Source organism: Aquarana catesbeiana, linkage group LG10 (assembly GCF_042186555.1).
Source record: "Aquarana catesbeiana isolate 2022-GZ linkage group LG10, ASM4218655v1, whole genome shotgun sequence".
Classification (NCBI taxonomy): domain Eukaryota; kingdom Metazoa; phylum Chordata; class Amphibia; order Anura; family Ranidae; genus Aquarana; species Aquarana catesbeiana.
The window spans coordinates 7,485,942-7,508,656 of NC_133333.1; the positions used below are offsets into that span (position 1 = coordinate 7,485,942).

At 44.6% G+C, this 22,715-nt stretch overlaps 1 protein-coding gene across 1 annotated transcript; it reads left to right on the forward strand.

The window, feature by feature from the left end:
- Window positions 1-785: 785 nt before the first annotated feature.
- ARHGEF10L (Rho guanine nucleotide exchange factor 10 like) lies at window positions 786-22,715 on the forward strand (the record flags this gene model as incomplete). The annotated part of the gene is given in 12 exon segments (XM_073601562.1): window positions 786-894; window positions 3,231-3,340; window positions 11,698-11,775; window positions 12,613-12,792; window positions 15,132-15,248; window positions 15,651-15,743; window positions 16,246-16,419; window positions 16,769-16,914; window positions 18,976-19,154; window positions 19,233-19,348; window positions 21,944-22,077; window positions 22,676-22,715. Coding segments are annotated over 12 exon segments (1,476 nt in total), but the record flags the coding sequence as incomplete, so codon positions are not given.

Consider the following 22,715-nt stretch of genomic DNA (forward strand, 5'->3'; position numbering starts at 1 on the left):
TGGCACCCAAAGGTGTGTGGCTCTGCCCCTTCTCTGGCACCCAAAGGTGTGTGGCTCTGCCCCTTCTCTGGCACCCAAAGGTGTGTGGCTCTGCCCTTCTCTGGCACCCAAAGGTGTGTGGCTCTGCCTCTTCTCTTGTACCCGGCTGTGTGTGGCTCTGCCCCTTCTCTGGCACCCAAAGGTGTGTGGCTCTGCCCCTTCTCTGGCACACAAAGGTGTGTGGCTCTGCCTCTTCTCTTGTACCCGGCTGTGTGTGGCTCTGCCCCTTCTCTTGTACCCGGCTGTGTGTGGCTCTGCCCCTTCTCTTGTACCCGGCTGTGTGTGGCTCTGCCCCTTCTGTGGCACCCGGCTTTGTGTGGCTCTGTACCTTTTCTAGTATCGGACGCTGTGTGTGGCTCTGTCCACTTCTCTGATACTTGGCTTCATGTGACTCTGTTCCCTTGTGAAACCTATAAGTCTTCTTCTCCAGCACTCATCTAAAGCTTCCCCCACCTCTGTCTAATAGACTTGTGGTGCCCTCATACCAGCCTGTGGGGCATAGCCCTCTTATGGTACATGGTTGGGTGGTGGAGTCTCCTTTTTCTGATTGGGGGGTGGAGACTCCTTTTTCTGGTTGGGTGGTGGAGGGTGCCTTCCCTTCTGGTTGGTTGGTGGAGTCTCCTTTTCTGATTGAGTGACGGTGCATTCTTCCATCTCATACCTGTCTGTGCCCGCTGTCCTGTTGTCAGGTTGCTCTTATTGGTACAATGTAGCCTTGTGATCTGAACAATGTTTTTGTCCCACAGATGACCCAGCTCATGAAAGCAGCTCGTAGCGGTACCAAGGACGGCCTGGAGAAGACGCGGATCGCAGTCATGCGCAAAGTAACTTTTTTACACCGTAAAGAAACAACAGGTGAGACAACGGACCGGCCTGAGCCCTCATAATTTTTGTATTAGCATATTTAAAAACTAACATCCCCCCGGATCAAATAACATTTAGCCTCATTTATGGAATTTGACCCCAGGACTAAGTGCGCTATCTTAAGCCTCATACACACTATCAGATTTTCTGCTGTTTTTTGTCTTCAGATTTACCAAAACCATGTAGTGCAAGGGCCTGCCTGATTGCATACAAATTAAAACTCCTAAGGTTAGACCTCATATTATATGATTTTGGTAAATCTGAAGGAAAAAAATCACCAGAAAATCTGATAGTGTGTATGGGGCTTAACAGTCCTCAATTGGATCCAAGCATGGACCGTAAAATTACAACTGGATGTTAAAAATGAGATCTCGTGGCATAGTTAACAGCTTTGAGAAATGACACAGATTTAGGAGTGAGGGCTCCACAATCCCAGGATGTGGAAATAAAACAATTGCTTCTATATTCTAATTCATTCTCACTGTTAGCAATTGGTTACATTGAAATCCGTTGGAAGCAAAGCATGTGACTCTGCCCAAAAAGAAGCTCATGTACTTTTTTGAAGAACAAGCTTCAAGCGTCACTTCGCTCAGGTGTGAACGGGCACCATTAAAGCTTCAACCGCACTGCAAGGGTTAACTGCTTGTTTCTGTCTAGAGGGACTAGGTAAAGAAATTTTACTAACTTGGTCGTCTGCTCCCTCAGGCTCCTGCATACTGCTAGGCTGGCTTCTGCAGCCTCCCCTATGCTTGAGCAGTTTAAGGTCTTCTGATTTCATCAAGACTGATTCAGGGACCATAGCTCTGCAAAAGACCTGGGGACACAGGGGGACAGTCCACTGCCAGAGCATGGGGAGCACCATCTGCGGGGGGAGCCAAGGATCAGGTAAGTAAAACTGCTTTTACCATCCCCTAGACTAAACAAGCATTTAATCCTTGCAGTATGGGCACAGCCCCACTTCATGGAAGGACTTTTGCTTTTCCTGGAGCTGAGCTTTAAATATAATGGAAATCCTAATGTCAAGGTTTGAAGGGCTCCTGGTGAAGCTTCAAATGGCATGTTGGAGGGGCTTCTGGTGAAGCTTCAAATGGCGTGTTGGAGGACTTCTGGTGAAGCTTCAAATGGCGTGTTGGAGGGCTTCTGGTGAAGCTTCAAATGGCGTGTTGGAGGGCTTCTGGTGAAGCTTCAAATGGCGTGTTGGAGGGCTTCTGGTGAAGCTTCAAATGGCGTGTTGGAGGGCTTCTGGTGAAGCGTTAAATGGCATGTTGGAGGGCTTCTGGTGAAGCGTTAAATGGCATGTTGGAGGGCTTCTGGTGAAGCTTCAAATCGTGCATTGGAGGTTCTCCTGCTGAAGCTTTAAATCGTGCATCAGAGGTCCACCTGGTGAAGCTTCAAATAGCTCAGGTGTGAACAGGGCCAAGATGGTGCCAATGTGTCTTTCCCAGCTAATTGAGCTCCAGTCTGTATACATTGGAACTTTCAGCTGTCAATGTTTGCAGTAAATACTATTGGAACCCATCGGACTTCGATGAACTTTTATGATATGTTTACATAGATGTGGTCGGTTTATCACTGTTTGGTATCGATTGTGGATGCTCTTAAATTTTTTTTTTAATGTGTATGAATAAAGCAGTATCGTTTTATCCATAGAAGCCGGCAAGCATATGGACGACGTTGTTTCTGCTAAATGATACATTGTATGTTTTATTCTCATTCAAAATATTGACAGCTAAAAGTAACATTGTATTCAGGATGTGGCTTCATTTGTGACTTGCTGGTTTGCACTCTAGGAATATACTTGTTTCTTTTTCTTTAAATTGCTCAAAGAAGATTGATAACTATGTATATCTTCTGGAAAGGATATGAGGAATAAAAAGGGGTCATGGCACCATTACCCTTCTACAGTCTCAGAGTTTTTGGGGTAATGGGGCTGTATGGAGGGATTCCTCTGATCTGTAGGACGCAGTGCAGTCAGCACTGTGTTCAGTGTGAATAGGGAAGTGACCCACAAGTGAAAGAATCAGAGTCAGCACACACAGCCTCCTCCTTTTTCCTCTCAAACACAACCATCGAAAACCTCAGTTCTTGTCACACCCAGCCTGGCACTGAGTGCCCCATGCACCCGTCTCCAACATGTCCCTGAGGTTTGTGCTGGGCCACCGAACCCGGTGTTCTGCAGTTTGGCTCCGGGGGCGATTCTCCAGGAATTCGGTGACGGAGAGACACAGCATCACAGATGAGAGCATATCTTCCGGTAATCGGTCCTCTTTTCCCGGGGGATGAAGTACATCGTCAAGGCGTTTTTCTCATGTTTTTCTGTCTTTTAGGGGACTCAGAAGAGGAGGAGATGGGGTTCCTAGAAGTCAGCGGGCTGGATCTTGAGCTAAACCCCCCATCCGAGCTCGGGCCCATGCCAGAGGGGCTCAGTGCCCAGCAGGTATGTACCAAAACTCAATTTTTCCCTTCCCTAACTTCCCTAATTTTTTCATTTAATTCCCTAACCTTCAACCTGTGCTGGCCAAAAATGTTTGCATTGAATGGATCAGGGTAGAGTGAGAACCTTTTATGTTGGAGGAAGCCTTGAAGGTCCAGGTTTTTTAATGCTGGCTGTGTCCTTATTGGGCAGATTTCCTTTCACTTCCTGTGAGGTGAAATCTCCCCAGTGATGACACAAATTGCAATAAACGATTGACCAGGGTCTAATTATTCTGCACTCTCCCCAGCCAGTGGGGTTCTGGATATCAGAGGAGTCCTTCCCAACTGGCCTTCCCACACAACAGGGCACTGTGACCAGAATTCCAAGCCGAGATGTATATACAGGGCCTTCTGCAGGTCAGTGGTCATTGCTATATGTGTGTGCCGGTGTCAGTACATCCTCAGATTCAAGACTTACTTTACACACACCTCCGTGTATCTCCAGCCGAGACCCTCCCGTGTATCTCCAGCCGAGACATCAAAGAAATCCTGGACAGCCGCACTCCAAAAATATTTGCCTTTATTCAATGAAGTGTCATCCAAAATACAGGTCACAGCAGAGTGGAACAAAGCTTACGCGTTTCACACTACACAAAGTGCTTAGTCATAGCTGCTGTGACTAAGCACTCTGTGTAGTGCGAAACACGTAAGCTTTGTTCCACTCTGCTGTGACCTGTATTTTGGATGACACTTCATTGAATAAAGGCAAATATTTTGGAGTGTGGCTGTCCAGGATTTCTTTGATGTCTAACTGCTACAGCATTGCCAGCACCTGGAATTCTAGACTGAAGGAGATGCCTTTTACTTTGAACAGACCCACCTGGAGCGGTGATTCTCTCTATCTGCAGCCGAGACCCTCCCGTGTATCTCCAGCCGAGACCTTTTTGGGTTTTTGTTGTGTTAAAAATCAAAAAGAAAAATCCAAAGCCAAAAATGTTGTCATGATTAATAAAAGACTAGAAGAATAATTGGATTTGAATGGAGTGTTTATGGTTCAGACCCTCCCTCAGGTCTTCATTATGGTCTTCACCCTCTCTATTTGTTCCGATGACCAGTGTCACCAGTGATGGGAAATCCAAGATTGTACGGTTGTCACCAGCAGGGCCGGGGAAGGGGGATCCCCTCCCTTTTTTAAGACATTTTCTCTTACTCTACGACAGGAAGGGAAGGGGGCACAGACATCAGGAAAAAGACTTGTGAGGGATCCTATTACTTCCTCCATCCAAAACAAACCAAAAAAGATCTGAAGAACTTCAAGTGAAGTGTTCTCTGGCCGAGCTCTGGAGATTTTATTGAAGTGTATCCAATTTTTTTCCTTACTTTTAGGGCTCGTTTACAACTTTAACACACATTAGAGTATTAGAGCGCCTTCAACATGCTTTTGTGATGGTTTTTGAAGCTTCTGTGATGTTTCAATGAAGCTAGCCCTGTGTATGTGTTGATTTTTGTATTTGATTTAAAGGGGTTCAGTAGAACTCCTGCTTAATAGTACCCCCACTCGGCTGATCAACAGCTCATTAGTATCCCTTGTTCAGCAGATCCCCAGCTTATTAATACCCCCAGCTCTGCTGATGCCCTGCTCAGTAGTAACCCTCAGCTCTGCTAATGCCCCGCTCAGTAGCAACCCCCAGCTCTAGAGATCCCCCCCCGCTCAGTAGTAACCCTCGGCTCTGCTGATGCCCCGCTCAGTAGCAACCCCCAGCTCTCTCTCTCTCTCTCTCTCTCGTCCCTCCCCCGCTCACCTCCTGTCCTGCTATATTGCTCCCACGCTGCTCACCGCATATGACATTTGCTAGTTTCTTTTCTCGGACATCACGGGACACAGAGCCACAGTAATTACTGATGGGTTATAGGGTATCACTAGGTATTGGACACTGGTCACACCCTAATCAGGAAGTTCAACCCCCTATATAACCCCTCCCCTTCCAGGGATACCTCAGTTTTTACACCAGTGTCTTAGGTGTTGGACGTGTAAAGATGTCCTGTGCTGAAGCTCCAAAAGGAATATTCTAAGATCCTATACTGGGGCAAGCCAGGCGACCGGATCCATTCAAAGTGTCTTTTCATGGCCGAATTGGATGGTACCCGGGCCTCGTGTCCGAAGAAACGAGGTTTTACCTGTAACGCTTCTCTTTTTAGAGAGCTGGACCCGCGGATCAGAAAATGGCTTTAAACTTCCTAATTTCTGGCAAGGTGCTTTACAGGCCCAGAACTGAAGGATCCCCCTACTGATGGGGGCCCCAGTCTCTGACGGTTTTTCCACAAACGGAGCCCACCGTGAGAGGCGAAGGCTGGGTCTGTGTAAACTGAACCCTGCGGCCTGGATAAGGTAAGAGGAGATTCCACAGAATTTTAATTCTAGTGGCTTTTCTCCTTTAAGGTGAATGCATGCTGTGCCTATTGTGACCACCGGGGGCTGCCAAGAGCACAAACCTTCTCATGCTTGATCTGTCTCAGCGTCCGCTGCATTAGCTCTTCCTCCAGCTCCAAAGGTAGATGGTGGGTGGTTTTCTCTGCTGGGATGGTCCCCCCAGGCTAGGGAAAGGCTCAGGTATGCTGTAAGGCGGGTGAGACCGCACTGTCACAGCCGCTGCCGCCGCCGCCACCGAAGCCGCATTGCGATGCAGGGCCCATCACTGCCGGCCTCCTCCTTATTCCCCCAACCCCAGCCTCCCTTCAGGCTTGTCAGAAAGGGTCGGCTCGCGCGGGAAGCGCTCGTTTTTCAAAAACGAGGGGGGGGAAGGGGGGGCGGGGCATCAGCACAGCGTCAGCGTGCCCAGACGCCCACAGTGCCAGAAAGCATGGCCATTTAAAGCACACTGTACAGGTGCTCTGAGCTTTGGAGAGACACAGAGCTGACAGTCGCATGTAAGGTGGGACACAGGCATTCCCCTAGGCTGCATTTACTAAAGCACACCGGACTGGGCATTTGGTAGCAAGGCTTTTAGCCAGACTACATCGCTCAGCAGTCAGTGTTCGCTTTTGATACCTCACACCTTGTTGCTTTGCACTATGGGTAGAAGAGGTTCAAGCACCCCAAGAACCAGAGGCACTAGGGGGTCTCGTTCAGGTTCTGAGGACCCCCTGTCTGCTACACCATCCCCTCCTGAGGGACCCGGGGCAGCTGGACAGGGAGAGCCATTGGGGTTAGGGGCTACATCTGCTGCCGGCACTTCAGCCCCTGTGTATATTACACAAGAAGTTTTTTCCTCAACCATTTCTGGATTAGAGAAAAAGCTAATGGCCGCGATTACATCTTCACGCAGTGAAAGAAAACGCACAAGGCCTTCCTCTGCTACCCAAGACCCTCAGTCAGAGGAGCTCTGGGATAAAGGAGATGAATCCCTTTCAGAGGATCGGGATGGGACAGATGATTCCTCTTCGGAGGATTCAGGTGGAGAGCGACCCTCTGCGACTTCCCAAGAGGAGAAAGTCTTAGTGCAGATCCTCACTGGTTTGGTCCGCTCCACATTTAAGTTGTCCCTACCTGAAACTACTACAGAAACCTCTTCTGCTTTGGGGTCACTGAAACCTTTCCAAGCAGCACATGCTTTTCCTGTTCATAATTTACTTGAAAAGCTGCTTTATTCTGAGTGGGATCACCCAGATAAGCGATTTCTTCCGCCGAAAAAGTTTTCTACACTTTATCCTATGGAAGAAAAGTTTATTAAGAGGTGGGGAATACCGGCCATTGATGCAGCCATTTCCTCTGTAAATAGTAATCTGACTTGTCCTGTAGACAACGCTCAGATGCTCAAAGATCCTGTGGATAAAAAGATGGACTTCTTATTGAAAGATGTGTTCTCTTTAGCAGGATCAGTGGCCCAACCTGCAGTAGCAGCGATTGGAGTCTGTCAATACTTAAGAGACCATGTTAAACAGGTCATCAAAGTATTACCTGAACAGCAGGCCCAGGGGTTTGCTAACCTTCCTGCGGCTTTATGTTATGCTGTTGATGCCATTAGAGATTCTATCGTGCAAACCTCTCGCCTCTTGCTTGGGTTGGTGCATATACGTAGAATCTTATGGTTGAAAAACTGGTCAGCCGAAGCACCATGTAAGAAGCTACTGGCTGGGTTTCCCTTCCGTGGTGAAAGGTTGTTTGGAGAGGACTTGGATAATTATATCAAGATGATCTCCTGTGGGAAAAGCACTCTCTTACCTGATAAGAAGAAGAGTAAGCGTCCCTCTTTTAAACGGACTCTTTCCCCAGCGCCAGGGGCATCAGCCTCCAGGCAGTCACGAGGGTCTCCTCCGTATGGGGCAAGAAACAAGAGTCAACCCCAGGGACACAAGAAATCCTGGGGGAAAAGGTCTTCTAAGCAAGACACTAAGACCTCTTCATGAAGGGGCGCCCCGCTTGCTCGAGTGGGGGGAAAGACTGCTGCAGCTCTCAGGGCCCTGGCAGAAGGACTTCCAGGACAGATGGGTGATCTCCACGGTAACCTTAGGGTACAGACTGGAGTTCCAAGAATGTCCCTCTCCTCGTTTCCTCAGATCAGGTGTTCCCAGAAAGCCAGAAGAGAAGCAGTCGCTCCTTCTAGCGATAAAGCGACTTTTGTCGCAAGAGGTCATTGTGGGGGTTCCCACAAAGGATCAAGGATTGAGGTTTTGTTCCAATCTTTCTATGGTCCGAAAACCAAATGGGGACGACAGACCCATTTTGGATTTGAGAGATCTGAAACGATTCCCAAGGATGCAGTCCTTTCGTTTGGAATCAATTCAGACAGTAATCTCCGTCCTGCAGGGAGGAGAATTTCTGATATCAATAGGCATCAGAGATGCAGGCCTATATGTGCCCAGTTTTCCTGCTTAACTGAAGTGTCTGCAGGCAAAGATCACTGCTCTAAGGGAGCTGATTCTGACAGTCAGGGCCAAGAAGGGTCTTTCTGTCCGCCTTTGTATAAGGCTGCAGGGGAAGATGGTGGCTTCATTTGAAGCAGTTCCCTATGCGCAGTTCCAAGCAGAACTGTTGTAACACAGTATTCTGTTGACCTGGAACAGGAAGGTGCAGGCATTAAACTTTCCAATGCACCTCTCGCATGCGATGCGTCAGAGCCTCAGTTGATGGCTCATACCCGAAAACCTACAGAAGGGGAAATCCTTCCTACCGGTTGCCTGGGATCCTCTTGCAGGCAGGACGGATGCGTTGGTGATTCCGTGGCATCGGCTCTCACCGATTTATGCATTCCCTCTCATTCTGCTACTGCCACGGCTCCTTCGCAGACTCAGGCAAGAAGGGAAGTCGGCACTTCTGGTGGCCCCCGTTTGGTCCAGAAGAACCTGATAAGCAGAAATAGCAGGGATGATGGTGGGTTCCCGGTGGACCCTACCGATACACCCAGACCTGTTAGCTCAAGGTCCGGTGTTCCAGCCTGCCTCACAAATGCTAGATTTGACGGGTGGGCTATTGAATCCCACGTTCTGAAAAATCGTGGGCTTTCAGGTCCTGTCATATCTACCTTGATCAAGGCAAGGAAGCCAGCTTCCAGAATGATTTATCATAGTGTCTGGAAAGCTTATGTATCCTGGTGTGAATCCAGGGGTTGGCATCCCAGGAAATATGTCATAGGTAGAATTCTGGATTTTCTACAATTAGGATTAGAGATGAAGCTGGCCTTGAGTACCATCAAGGGCCAGGTGTCGGCCTTATCAGTGTTGTTTCAACGGCCGCTTGCTTCGCATTCTCTGATCCGAAACTTTATACAGGGGGTGATGCGTCTTAATCCTCCGGTTAAGGCGCCCCTAAACCCCTGGGACTTGAACTTGGTTCTATCGGTGTTACAAAAACAACCTTTTGAGCCAATACGTCAGATTCCTTTGGTCTTACTGACGAGGAAACTAATTTTCCTGGTAGCTATCTCTTCTGCTAGAAGAGTATCAGAAATAGCAGCTCTTCCCTGTAAAGAGCCTTACTTGACTATACACAAGGATAGAGTGGTACTGCGCCCTCATCCTAGTTTTTTTACCGAAGGTGGTTTCAGATTTTCATCTAAACCAAGACATTGTGCTACCTTCCTTTTTTCCAGAACCTTGTTCTTCGGAAGAAAGGTCATTACATTCTTTGGATGTAGTAAGAGCAGTCAAGACCTATCTGGAGGCAACTGCTCAGATTCGCAAGACGGATGTCTTGTCCGTGCTGCCAGGAGGGTCCCAATAGAGGACAGGCAGCGTCAAAAGCGACCATTTCTAAATGGATTCGACAGTTGATTATTCAAGCTTACGGTTTGAAACGGAAGGTTCCCCCGTTTCAGATCAAGGCACATTCCACAAGGGCTATTGGTGCTTCTTGGGCAGTGCATCACCGGGCCTCTATGGCTCAGATCTGCAAGGCCGCAACCTGGTCTTCAGTTCATACATTCACCAGATTCTATCAGGTGGATGTGAGAAGGCATGAGGATATCGCCTTTGGGCGTAGTGTGCTGCAGACAGCGGTACAAGGTCCTCAGGTCTGATAGCACCCTACTTGGTTGTGATTCCCCCCCCTCAGTTGGCATTGCTTTGGGACATCCCATCAGTAATTACTGTGGCTCTGTGTCCCGTGATGTCCGAGAAAAGAAAATAGGATTTTTTATTACAGCTTACCTGTAAAATCCTTTTCTTTCGACGGACATCACGGGACACAGAGGTCCCGCCCCTCTTCTAATACACCTATACTGCTTTGCTACAAAACTGAGGTATCCCTGGAAGGGGAGGGGTTATATAGGGGGTTGAACTTCCTGATTAGGGTGTGACCAGTGTCCAATACCTAGTGATACCCTATAACCCATCAGTAATTACTGTGGCTCTGTGTCCCGTGATGTCCGTCGAAAGAAAAGGATTTTACAGGTAAGCTGTAATAAAAAATCCTATTTTCTCGTGCTCCAGTCCTCCAGCTCTGCTGATCCTCTGCTGTTCAGCCCTCTCTCTCCGGTCCCCGCTCACCTTCTGATGTAAGGTTCCCATGTTGCGCACCACTTATGCCGTCTGCTAGTTGCTCCGCTCCAGTCTGGACCCCGCTCACCTTCCTGCTGCACACCAGATGTGACGTCTGCACCAGACACTCCCGGAATATATACACAACTGCAAGTGGCTGCTGATGATGTCTTTCCGGCTGGCTTGTTGGTTTCCCAGTGCATCCTGGGATATCTCATACCTGCAATACCTCCAAAACCTCGCTAACTCTGAATAAAAGCTCCTCAAAAGCTGCAGGTGCTGTTAGCGAGCGTCGTCATGGACTTCTATGGAGGCTTTGCAGCACCAAGAAAGAGACATAGGGGATCATTTTTGAAGCAAAGCAAATGCACCGTGTGACTGGGACTGTAAGGTGACCATTTTATTTAGTGACAGGTGATTTGATTGGCATTCGGAATGCTTTAATAAAACGTGTCCAATGCCACATTCTGAAGCAAGTGTAAACCAGCCCCTTAGTTGGAAGGGTTGACCTCCTGTCAGGTTTTTATTGCTGCCTGTGTCCCCTCCTGGCTGGAGAGGTTTGTCTTGGTGGCCATGGCTATAGGGAGAGAAAGTGAGGAACCATCCTAATTTTTCAGTTGTCACCAGAACCGAGAAATACTCTTTCAGTGGAGACACCTGTATGGGTCACAGCTACGGGTGCATCCCTACGCGTTTCTGCCCAGGGCAGCCCACTGAAATGAATTGGTTTCCCTGCCCAGAAACGTGTAGAAACACACAAGAAAGGCTGTAAATAAGTCCTTTTGAATCTTTTTAAGAAGGCGCCCAACCAAACTGCATGGAGCTGCGGCACCCTGAAGTTTGGCGCATGCAGAAATGCACGCTGTTGCGGATGTGTAGGGGGGCCGTTGACAATTAATGGGGCACCCATTAACGAATGAGGGCAACGTGTTTCTCCGCATGTTGGGAAAGGGGTGTGATTTTTCACACATTCCCAACTCACAAAGATCTGAACCTAGCCTGAGAGAGGATAAAAAATCTCTACACTTTTGGAGAGATCTCCGCTCACTTCCTGTTGTATCTGTAGAACAGGAAGTAAGGGTAAATCTCCTCAAGGGGGCACAGCAAAAAATGGACACGGGTATTAATCCTTCCCCCAACAATCCAAAGTTGTAACAAAAAATTGTGGATTTAGATACATTTTATGTATGTGCACTCAGTTGCCCCTCCCACCTTTTTTAATAAATGTTACTTGTATCCAGGCTCGCCGCCCGCACACCGAGATGCAAGGCGCAATGAACCCTCGGCAGCCAATCAGCATTGACCTTTCCCTGAGCAGAGCGGATTCTCAGGGTTGCTGCACTTTGTGGTACATTGTCGCTACTTTGTAACTTCTTCCTTAAAATTTTTGTTCTTGTTTTGTAGGTCCTGCGGCGTCACATTCTGACCTCCATCGTGCAGAGTGAGCGCAGCTACGTGGAGTCTTTACTGCGCGTCCTGCAGGTAGGTGTCACCCGCGATCTCCTCACTTTTATCAGCCGTTCACAAGATTAGAACCTCAGTCTGGATTGATTGGGGTGTCCCCATTGGGAATATTTACCACCATATTCTGCGTGGTCACCAGAACAGGAAGTGAGCAAAATCTCCCTAAGGGGGACACACAGAGGGCAAGCAAGTCCTGGCTGAAGATCTAACCTAAAGGGAGTCCTCACTTTTATTGGCTGCTCACAAGATCAGAACCTCGGTCTGGTTTTGTTTTGGGTGTCCCCCATTGGGAAGATTTACCACCATATCTTGCGTGGTCATCAGAACAGGAAGTGAGCAAAAACTCCCCAATAAGGACACACAGAGGGCAATCAAGTCCTGAGTGGGGACCTAACCTAAAGGGAGTCCTCACTTTTATTGGCCCTTCACAGGATTAGAACCCCAGCCTGGTTTTATTGGGGTGTCCCCATTGGGAAGATTTACCACCATATCCTGTGGGGGTCACCAGAACAGGAAGTGAGAAAATCCCCCTAATAAGCACACACACACACAGAGAGCAAGCGAGTCCTGGCTGAAGATTTAACCTAAAGGGGGTCCTCACTTTTATCAGCTGCTCACAAGATTAGAATCTCAGTCTGGTTTTATTGGGGTGACCCCATTAGGAAGATTTGCCACCATATCCTGCATGGTCACCCGAACAGGAAGTGAGCAAAATCTCCCTACTTGGGCATGCAGAGGGCAATCGAATCCTGATTGAGGGTCTAACCTAAAGGGGGGGGGTCAGCAATAGGTCACAGTACAGGGTGGCATTTCTTTGGTCCCGCCACCATTCTCATGTCCTGTTGCCTCTTCCAGGACTACCGGAACCCCCTGATGGAGATGGAGCCCAAACTGCTGAGCGCCCGCAAGTGCCAGGTGGTCTTCTCCCGGGTGAAGGAGATCCTGCACTGTCATTCGGTCTTCCAGATCGCCCTGGCCTCGCGCGTGCCGGAGTGGGACGCCACGGAGAAGATCGGGGATCTGTTCGTGGCTTCGGTAAGAGCTGTGCAAAATGTCGCCAAATATCGACATCCAAATTTTATTTTTTATTATTCTCTGGATGAGATTGTATCTTTTGAGTGCAATTATCTCCATTGCTGAGCAGCTGCTGAGATAAAACCAGATTGTATTGGAATAGACCAGTCAGGGCTGAATGATAGACCTGCATTGTGGAACAGTAAAGCACCATCACTGCGCAGGAATCGCAACCTGCGTATGTAATGAGATATTATGTCCGCTTCCATTATATACGACGATGATTAAAAAAAAAATGAAAATGTATCCTTTGTGTAAATTGATGAGCTTTTCCTGTTTAAATTGCTACATCACCCCAAACTGATATCCCATTATTGGGGGCCCCAGCAATACATGGAGTCTAGGTTCACATCTATGCAGTTTTCAGGTGCATTTTGCGTTTTTAAACTCGCGTTTTTGATGCTTTTTTGCATGCAGTTTTCATGCATTTTGTGTTTTTGTTTTTTTTTTTTTTTGTTTTTTTTGTTTTTTTTCTTGTGTTTTTTTTTTTTTCTTTTTTATTCCTTACTTTCCTCTTTAAACACATTGTATATAGCTGGTTGCTAAGGAGCAGGCGAGGAAGCAGGCCACCGTGTCCTTAACAACCGATGAGTCATCAGCTAAATGTGAAAAAAAAAATAATAATAAAAAAAAATTGCCAGCAAAAAAAAAAAAATCGGGAGAAAAACAGTGTGCGTGCCCCCCCCCCCCCCCCCCCAATCCATACCAGGCTCTTCTGTTCTGGTATTGAATTAGAGGGGAACCCCACACCAAAATGTAAAAAAAAAATGGCATGGGGTCCCCCCCAAAATCACACCAGACCCTTATCTGAGCATGCAGATCAGGAAAAAGGGGGGGACAGGACAAGCGAGCGCCCCCTCCTGAACTATACCAGGCCACATGACCTCAACATGGGGGAGGGGTGCTTTGGGGCGGGCTCTGCCCAACCTTAAACGCATAAAAAAAACGCATAAAAAAGCAACACTTTTTTGGTGCAGCTCCATTGAAGTCTATTACAAGCAAAACGCAATCTGCTGCGAGAGAAAAAAAAAAAAAAGTCCCCGACCCTTTCCAAAAAAAAAAACGCAGCGCCGCAAAATGCACCGATGTGAGCTTCATTCATAGAAAACCATGTTAAATGGATCGTAGTGCGTTTTCTGCAAAACGCACCAAAAAAGAAAAAAAAAAAACGCATATGTGTGAGCATGTGGGGTCAATCTATTTCATGTGAACAAGAATGGAACAAGAAAAGTGGGAACACCCTGCCCCCTCCCCCGCTCTCTCCTGGGTGGGGGTAGGGAGTAAGGGGCTTGTGCCCCCAACAAATATGGCGCCAACCACCAGATTCCTCCTCTATAGGTGAAATATATCTTTGGCCTGGATTGATGCTTTAACAAAGCTCCCCAAACCCCCATGTGTCCCTTCCCCCGCACGCATATTCGTCTCCCACCCCATTCGCCGTCTCCATCCAGTGCCTCCCAATTATTACAAGATTTACGGCAATTTTAGTCACTGTTGTCGTTAAAAAAAAAAAAAAAATCTTTCCATATCGAAAATTTATATCCATCCGCCAGCCGAACGCACCTCGATAAATCAGGGCGCAGCGCGTTCCATTAAAGCCTTTTATTGTTGGCGGCCCGCATTTGCGGCTAAATGTAACGTTCGCTACGCCGCGATCGTCTCCCATGAAACTCCTTTTTATTCTTTTTTTTCATTTGCCGCATTTGTCACTATTTATTTATCTCCCTTTGTTCATATTTATCTTCCTGTAAAAAGGTATAAAATGTCCGCATTGTTTCCGCCATACGCCGCGGCCGCGCGCTTCTGTCGGCGCCGGTGACGGGTCCTTCGGGGATTCCGGCCAATGGTAGAGACTGATGTGACTGGCGGTATATGTCAGAGCTATATAAATGTATAATAATAATAATAATTATGTGCGATTTTTTTTTTTTTTTTTATCATTTTATTTTTTTTTGCTCGGCCTGTTATTTTTTTGTCAGGCGCTTTTTATTTTCAGACAAGCGAGAAGCTGCCTGTGGAGGACACAGATTTCAGGATTGTGTAATACTGGAAAGGGGAAGTGTCCAAAGATCAGAAATAAAATCCTTTAATGTTGATTGCAGACTCTGGAGCTGTGAGATGGTCACATTTAGATAGAGGGGACATTAGAGTGTAAGCTCCTCTGGTACAGAGACTGATATGACTGGCTCAGTGCTCTCTGTACAGCGCTGCAGTATATGTCAGAGCTATAATTGTATTATAATAATAAATACAAGCTTCCTGAAGCTGACGCGTTTCCTCTTCTCTGCTCCTGATCTCAGTTCTCCAAGTCCATGGTGCTGGATGTGTACAGTGAATATGTCAATAATTTCACCAACGCCATGAACCTGATCAAGAGAGCCTGTCTGACCAAGCCGGCCTTTCTGGAGTTCCTGAGGGTGAGTTCAGGGTTTGGGATGATGAGAAAATAGAATGTAATAATAAAGGGAAATATATATAGATTTTATATATATATATATATATATATATATATATATATATATATATAATATATATATTAAAACATATTTTTTATATATAAAATATGTAATATTTTTTAAAAGAGAGATATACAATCTTTTTTTTTTTTTTTTTTTTTTTTACTATTAATATATATATTTATTAATAATAAAAAAAAAGAGATTGTATATCTCTCTTTTAAAAAATATTACGTTTTATATATAAAAAATGTTTTAATTTAAAAATGTTATAATAATTATATAGATAGAGAGAACACCAAATTGGAGATGGCCAGCAAGGTCAAGCAGGGTTCCTCTATAAAATCATTATTTGTCTTTCAGAAGAAACAAGCAGCGAGTCCGGACCGGGTGACGCTCTACGGGCTGATGGTAAAACCCATCCAGAGGTTTCCCCAGTTCATCCTCCTCCTGCAGGTAATGCTTTCCCATCCCCCAGAATCCTCTGGGCCCCTGCCGTACTGCATGCCCATCCCCCAGAATCCTCTGGGCCCCTGCCGTACTGCATGCCCATCCCCCAGAATCCTCTGGGCCCCTGCCATACTGCATGCCCATCCCCCAGAATCCTCTGGGCTCCTGCCATACTGTATGCCCATCCCCCAGAATCCTCTGGGCCCCTTCAGATACCGCATGCCCATCCCCCAGATTTCTCTGGGCCCCTGCCATACTGCATGCCCATTCCCCAGAATCCTTCAGGCCCCTGCCGTACTGTATTCCCATCCCCCAGAATCCTCTGGGCCCCTTCAGATACTGCATGCCCATCCCCCAGAATCCTCCGGGCCCCTGCCGTACCGCCTGCCCATCCCCCAGAATCCTCTGGGCCCCTGCCGTACTGCATACCCATCCCCCAGAATTCTCCGGGCCCCTGCCCTCCTCCTCTCTCTTATTCTGTGTCCTGCATTGGTCATCTCTCTGGCAGGACATGTTGAAGAACACGCCGCGGGGCCACCCGGACCGCCTGTCGCTGCAGTTGGCTCTGACTGAGCTGGAGACTCTGGCGGAGAAGCTGAACGAACAGAAGAGGCTCGCCGACCAGGTGGCGGAAATCCAGCAGCTGTGCAAGAGTATAAATGAGAGGAGCGCCCTCCATAAGGTGAGACCCCCGGGGACTGGAGCGAAGACTGACGGGGATGCTCTGCTGCAGTTTTTAATCTTTTATAGGCTCCTTGTTCCATCATTTAAATAATTTATTTGCACAAACCAAGTTGTGACAAGTTCTCCTTCTGCTGATCACTTATAGTTAAAATAAAAAGTTAAAATCGGTTCTAAGCATAAAGTTTATGGTTATTCCCTTTAAATCCATACTACTTTACTGATGGCTGACTATAGGATATTGTGCTGTAAATATCCATAATGTCCAGCAGGTGGCAGTAGAGCACATCCCTTGTTGTCTCTTCTCTGTGTTGGGATTTCTGTGTTTAGCTCTCCTTGTCTGTCTGCAGAGTCTGAGCTCCGGACAGCATCAGCTCCTCGTGTGCGAGACCCTCACCGAGATGGTGTACGGGGACAAAGGACAACTTCTTAAATCCAAGGAACGCAAACTCTTCCTCTTGAACGACGTGCTGGTGTGCGCCAACATTAACTTCAAGTGAGTATATGCAAGTGAGCAGGCGAGGGGCCCCTGACTCTTCAATGTGGGGGCCCCTGACTCTTCAATGTGGGGGCCCCTGACTCTTCAATGTGGGGGCCCCTGACTCTTCAATGTGGGGGCCCCTGACTCTTCAATGTGGGGGCCCCTGACTCTTCAATGTGGGGGCCCCTGACTCTTCAATGTGGGGGCCCCTGACTCTTCAATGTGGGGGCCCCTGACTCTTCAATGTGGGGGCCCCTGACTCTTCTATGTGGGGCCCCAGACTGCGGCAAAGTCCCCTCCTTCTTGAATGTATCTGTTTTCAGATACTACTATGCATTGAAAAAAAGTGCTGCACAAACTGTTGGTGCTATATAAATCCTGTATTATAAAATAATATAAAAATAAAAATAATAATAATAATAATAATAATAATAATAATAAATAAACAATGGTAATAAAATAATTATGATTATATAATAGTAGTAAAATTAATATTTCCTGAATAATAATAATAATCATTTATTATATACAATAGTAATAAAATGATTATGATAACTCTACTACTATTAAAATTATCATTTTATTACTATTATTTATTATTGTTTATTATTATTATACAATAGTATTAAAACGATGATTATACTAGTAAAATCATAGAAATAATATGTATTTTACTATTATCATTATCATTTTATTACTACTATTTTATATAATTATCATCATTTTTATTACTATTATTGTATTTTATTATTATAATACAATAGTAATAAAATGATGATAGTAATAATATGTATTATTTTACTACTATTATTATATAATTATGATAGTAAAATAATACATACTATTATTTTATTACTATTGTATTATTATAATCATAATAAAATACAATAATAGTTTAATAGTAATACAATGATTATAATTTATATAAAAATAGTAGTAATAAAATGATGATGAGAATAGTAAAATAATACATATTATTTCTATTATTTTACTAGTATCATCATTTTATTACTATTGTATAATAATAGTAATAAAATTATTATAATTTATATAAAATAGTAGTAATAAAATGATAAGAATAGTAAAATAATACATATTATTTCTATTATTATTTTACTAGTATCATCATTTTATTACTATTGTATAATAATATACAATAGTAATGAAATGATGATAAAATATTATTAATAATTTATTATTATTATTATTGTTGTTATTATTATTATTATATAATATTATTATTTATGTATTTAAATGTTAATAGTCATGATAGTAATAATAAAAGCAGGCTCATCCTGCAACTTCAAAAACAGTCAATGGTACTGGGTTCCCTTTCTGATAGGTCATCAATAGAACTTATAATGGGCTAATCCCAGAATAAAAATAATAGGATTTTCCTTTAAATTAGGACTTCGATATTTTTAGATGGAGTGTGGAAGAGTTCAAACCTCTGCCAGTTTTTTTTTTTTTTTTTTTTTTAATGCTGCCTGTGTCCCCACTGGGGCCATTTCCCCCTCACTTCCTGTCCCAGAAACACAACAAGAATAGCTTCTTAGCTGTTGCAGAAAGAAATTTCCCCTCTATTCCTGTTTTGGTGACAACTCTCACATCTTGGATTTGCCATCACTTAAGCTTGTTGTAGCAACATGTTATACTGCACTTCTGCCACTAGATGTCTCACTGTTGCAATACCAAAGATAGAACCAACATGTTATACTGCACTTCTGCCACTAGATGTCTCACTATTGCAATAGCACAGAGAGAACCAACATGTTATACTGCACATCTGCCACTAGATGTCTCACTACTCTAATATCTAAGAGAACCAACAAGTGTTACATACAACCTTGGTATCTCAGTGGTGAGACACCTAGTGGCAGAGTTATAATATAACATAATGCTACACCCTGACAATTGTGATCAGGACAAATGGGAAGAACCTCCCCAGAGGGGACACAGACAACAATATAAAACCTGACAGGGGTTTCCTCATCATTATAGAACAACCTCTAATTAAAAATAGAGCATGGGTTTTCCTCTACGTGGTCCTGACCCTGGTTCTCTCCTTTTGACCAGGGGACAGCCGGACATCGGGAATCTGGTCCCGCTGGGACCTCGCTATGTGCTGAAGTGGAACGCGGCATTGTTCCAGCTCCATGTGGCAGAATTTGGACAAGAAGGGAATGTGCTGGAGAAAGAGACGTCAACCAGCCAACAGTCCACTAGCAAGAAACAGTCGCCCTCTGCTGGTCAGAGTAAGTCCCCCACACCTCTCCCAATAGGAGGACCGGCACGGAGCACATCATGTGCAACACTTATCTCTGTCCCCTCAGATAAAGTGTCCCTGGGGTCTCCTCGGCTGTACCAGGAGCTGCAGGATGTGAAGAAGGATCTGGAGGTGGTGGAGCAGATCACACAGCTCATCAGCACTCTACATGGCACCTATCAGGTGAGTCCTGTCTCTGGCCCCCTCCCTGAACACTGGCTGAAGCCCACATTTTTTGTTTTTAAGGAATCCATACCGAGGAAAAACTGGGACTGCTGTTTTCAGAGATCCTTCAGAAAATGCTAGCTACCTGGCTGCCTGTGGGACAAGTACTTTTGGAGTAGGGATGAGCCTGATTGGGGGGCCTTTCATCCTCTGAAATTACATTAAACAATTGTCTCATTTGCTATTTTATGCCAACGGTGCTCAACCTGCTGCCCTCCAGCCGAACTACAAGTCCCATCATGCCTCTGCCTGTGGGTATCATGCTTGTCACTGTCAGCCTTGCAATGCCTCATGGGACTTGTTGGAGGGCCTCAGGTTAAGCTCCCCTGATTTAGGCCAAAAGCATTGGAGTCCATGTGGATGGTGGAATTAAAGGGTACGTACACCCTGACAATGATCTTGTGTGGGGGATATAAAGTGTACAGTTTTTATAGTAGATCCTTTTTTACATTTTGCCCCCCTGTATACTTTTCTTTTACTGCCAGCATCTTGGCCTTGATGAGAAGGTCTGAGCCACGAAATGCGTTGGCGTTTTTCATCTGGCTTCATGTCATGTGCAATAAAGACTTACCGGCCTTATATTCCTATCTGTGGCCCTCTCATCCTTTTTATTACTCTCTTTGGTTACTCGAGGCCCCCCCCCCCCCAAAAAAAAATACCCTTGATGACAAGAGCTACTATTGGAATCCAAACGATCTTTCCTGCCCACCATTGGATCCGGCGCTCTACTTCCACGCCCTTTGTCAAAATACAATCTACACATTTCCATTTGGTTTTTACAGTAATACATCTTCTATGTTTTCTTTTTGTTTTTTTGGGGGTTGGTGTGTTTTTTTTTTTTTTTAAGTTTTCATAAATTTCTGTACAAATATATTTTTAGCATTTTCAAATCATATATTTATGCACCTTAAATTTAGTTATAGGTTTTCTATACATCTTGTTTGCTTTTTCTTTTTAATATTATTTCATACAACTAATTTATTAGTAGTATGATAAAAAAAAAAAAAATATTTATTTGTGTGTGTGTGTGTATATGTATGTGTGTGTGTGTGTATATATATATATATATATATATATATATATATATATATATATATATATATATATATGTTGTTCTTAGATTTTATCTGTGCATGATATTTATTAGCATTTCTTGATATGACTGGGATTGTCAAAAATGCAATCTATATTTCATATGATTTTTACAGTAGCTTAGACATTTATTGTTTACAACTTAATATAGTTTTGATTAATTTATGTACTTTTTGATTTATGTTTATTTATTTTGTATATTTTCAGATCATGTATTTATGCACCTAAGATTTAGTTATAGGTTTCTATATATCTAGTTTGATTTTTATTTATAATAATATAATTGTTTAATATTATAATAAAAAATATAAATTAAAAAAAAAAAAAATATATATAAAAATATATATATATATATATATATATATATATATATATATATATATATATATATATATATATATATATTCTCAGTTTGATTATTAGCATTTTTTGATATCTTATTATTTTCCAGCCCTGATCATCGATTGGGGATTGTCGAAATACAATTTGCACATTTAATATGATTTAAACAGTAACTTTGACATTTTATTGTTTACATTTTCTAAGTTACTGTAAAAATCATACTAATTATGTAAATTATATTTCGACAATCCCCAATCGATGATCAGGGCTGGAAAATAAGATATCAAGAAATGCTAATAAATATAAATATCAAACTGATAATATATAAAATATATTAATATTATTAATAATCATTATATTTATAAATAATAAAAAACAATAAATATCAAACAAAATATATGTAGAAACCTATAACTAAATTTAAGGCATTAATATAAATATTATTATTATTATTGGGGGGTGTGTGTGTGTGTGTGTGTGTATAAATATATAAATTTTTTTTTTTTTTTTTTTTGACAATCTCTCATTTTCCAGCCCTGATAAAGAGACTAGTGAACCCCTGAAATGTGTTGGATTTCTAATTTGTTACATTGTATCTCAATAAAGGCCCTGACTGGACTTGTCCAATCCCATCTTATTCTTCTTCTCCAGACTTTTCCGGGGACGCCTTAAAAGCCCCCCCCCCCCCCTGAGGAGGAGCTGTCTCTCTATACTACATTTTTATAGCTGGACTACTGAACCTTGTCCATCAAGGAGACCACTCCTCCTCTTCCTCTTCTTTTATCTCATAGTTCCATTGTTCCAGCTCGGATCAGTGGGACTATACATATTCCGTACTACAGTGGTTGCCGCGGTCTTCAGGTCCCGGGCCACTTCCCTGCTGTATAGTGAACACGGGGGGGGGGGGGGGATTGCCCGCTTGTCATGGGCGCCATTCACAGAGCGTCTTCCCTCATTGAATGCACTGATTGGACGCAGTGGAGAAGCAGGATGTTGTAATCTGCACCTTGTCCAATCAACCCCACCCCAAATAAAATGCAGTCAGCGCTCTCTGGTGTTTTTATTTGCTAAAATTCAGAAATAATCCTGACTTCCTCCTGAACTCTTCTTCTCTGTCAGAACCTGAACATGACGGTGGCCCAGGATTGGTGTTTAGGTCTTCAGAAGCTCATCCGGCTGAAGGAGGAGGAAATCCAGTCGGCTAACAAGTGTCACCTCCGCCTGCAGCTGCAGATGCCCCGAAAATCAGACAAGTGAGTGGGAGTGACCCGGGGGCGATGGGGGGGGGGGGGGGGGGGGGCGGAGTCTTCTGTGATTGGGAGGATGGGGTTGGGTCTGGTTTATCCATATAGAGGGTTTCCCCAGCATCACCTAGCTCTTTCTTCCCTAGCCTGTCCTAGACTGTCCCTGGCCCTGCCCCTTTCACTTTTAATCATTGGATTTTAATTGGGGGCGGAGTCTCCTGTAAATGGAAAGATGGGAGGGGAGGACGCGACTGGGTCTGGTTTATTCATATAGAGTTTCCCCAACATCACATAGCTCTTTCCTCCCTAGCCTGACTGTCCTTGGCCCCGCCCCTTTCCATTTAATTCATTGGATTTGAACTAGGGGGGGTCTTCTGTGGTTGGAAGGATGAGAGGGGCGGAGGCAGCTGGGTCCCAGCGATGACATCACTACATAGCTACATGGGCTTTCTCCTTACTATTGGTTAATAATTCCGGGCACTTAGGAAAGTCAATGGCCAGGAATTGTGGTCACTATTTGCATTTTACAGGGTCCCCCACTCCCCCCATGCTGTGTTCTATATCTGCAAACTATGTCGAAATCCTAATTTTTGACCCCTCCCTCCAGGTCAGGGCGTCCAATGAGCTTCATGGTCCTTTTCCTCACT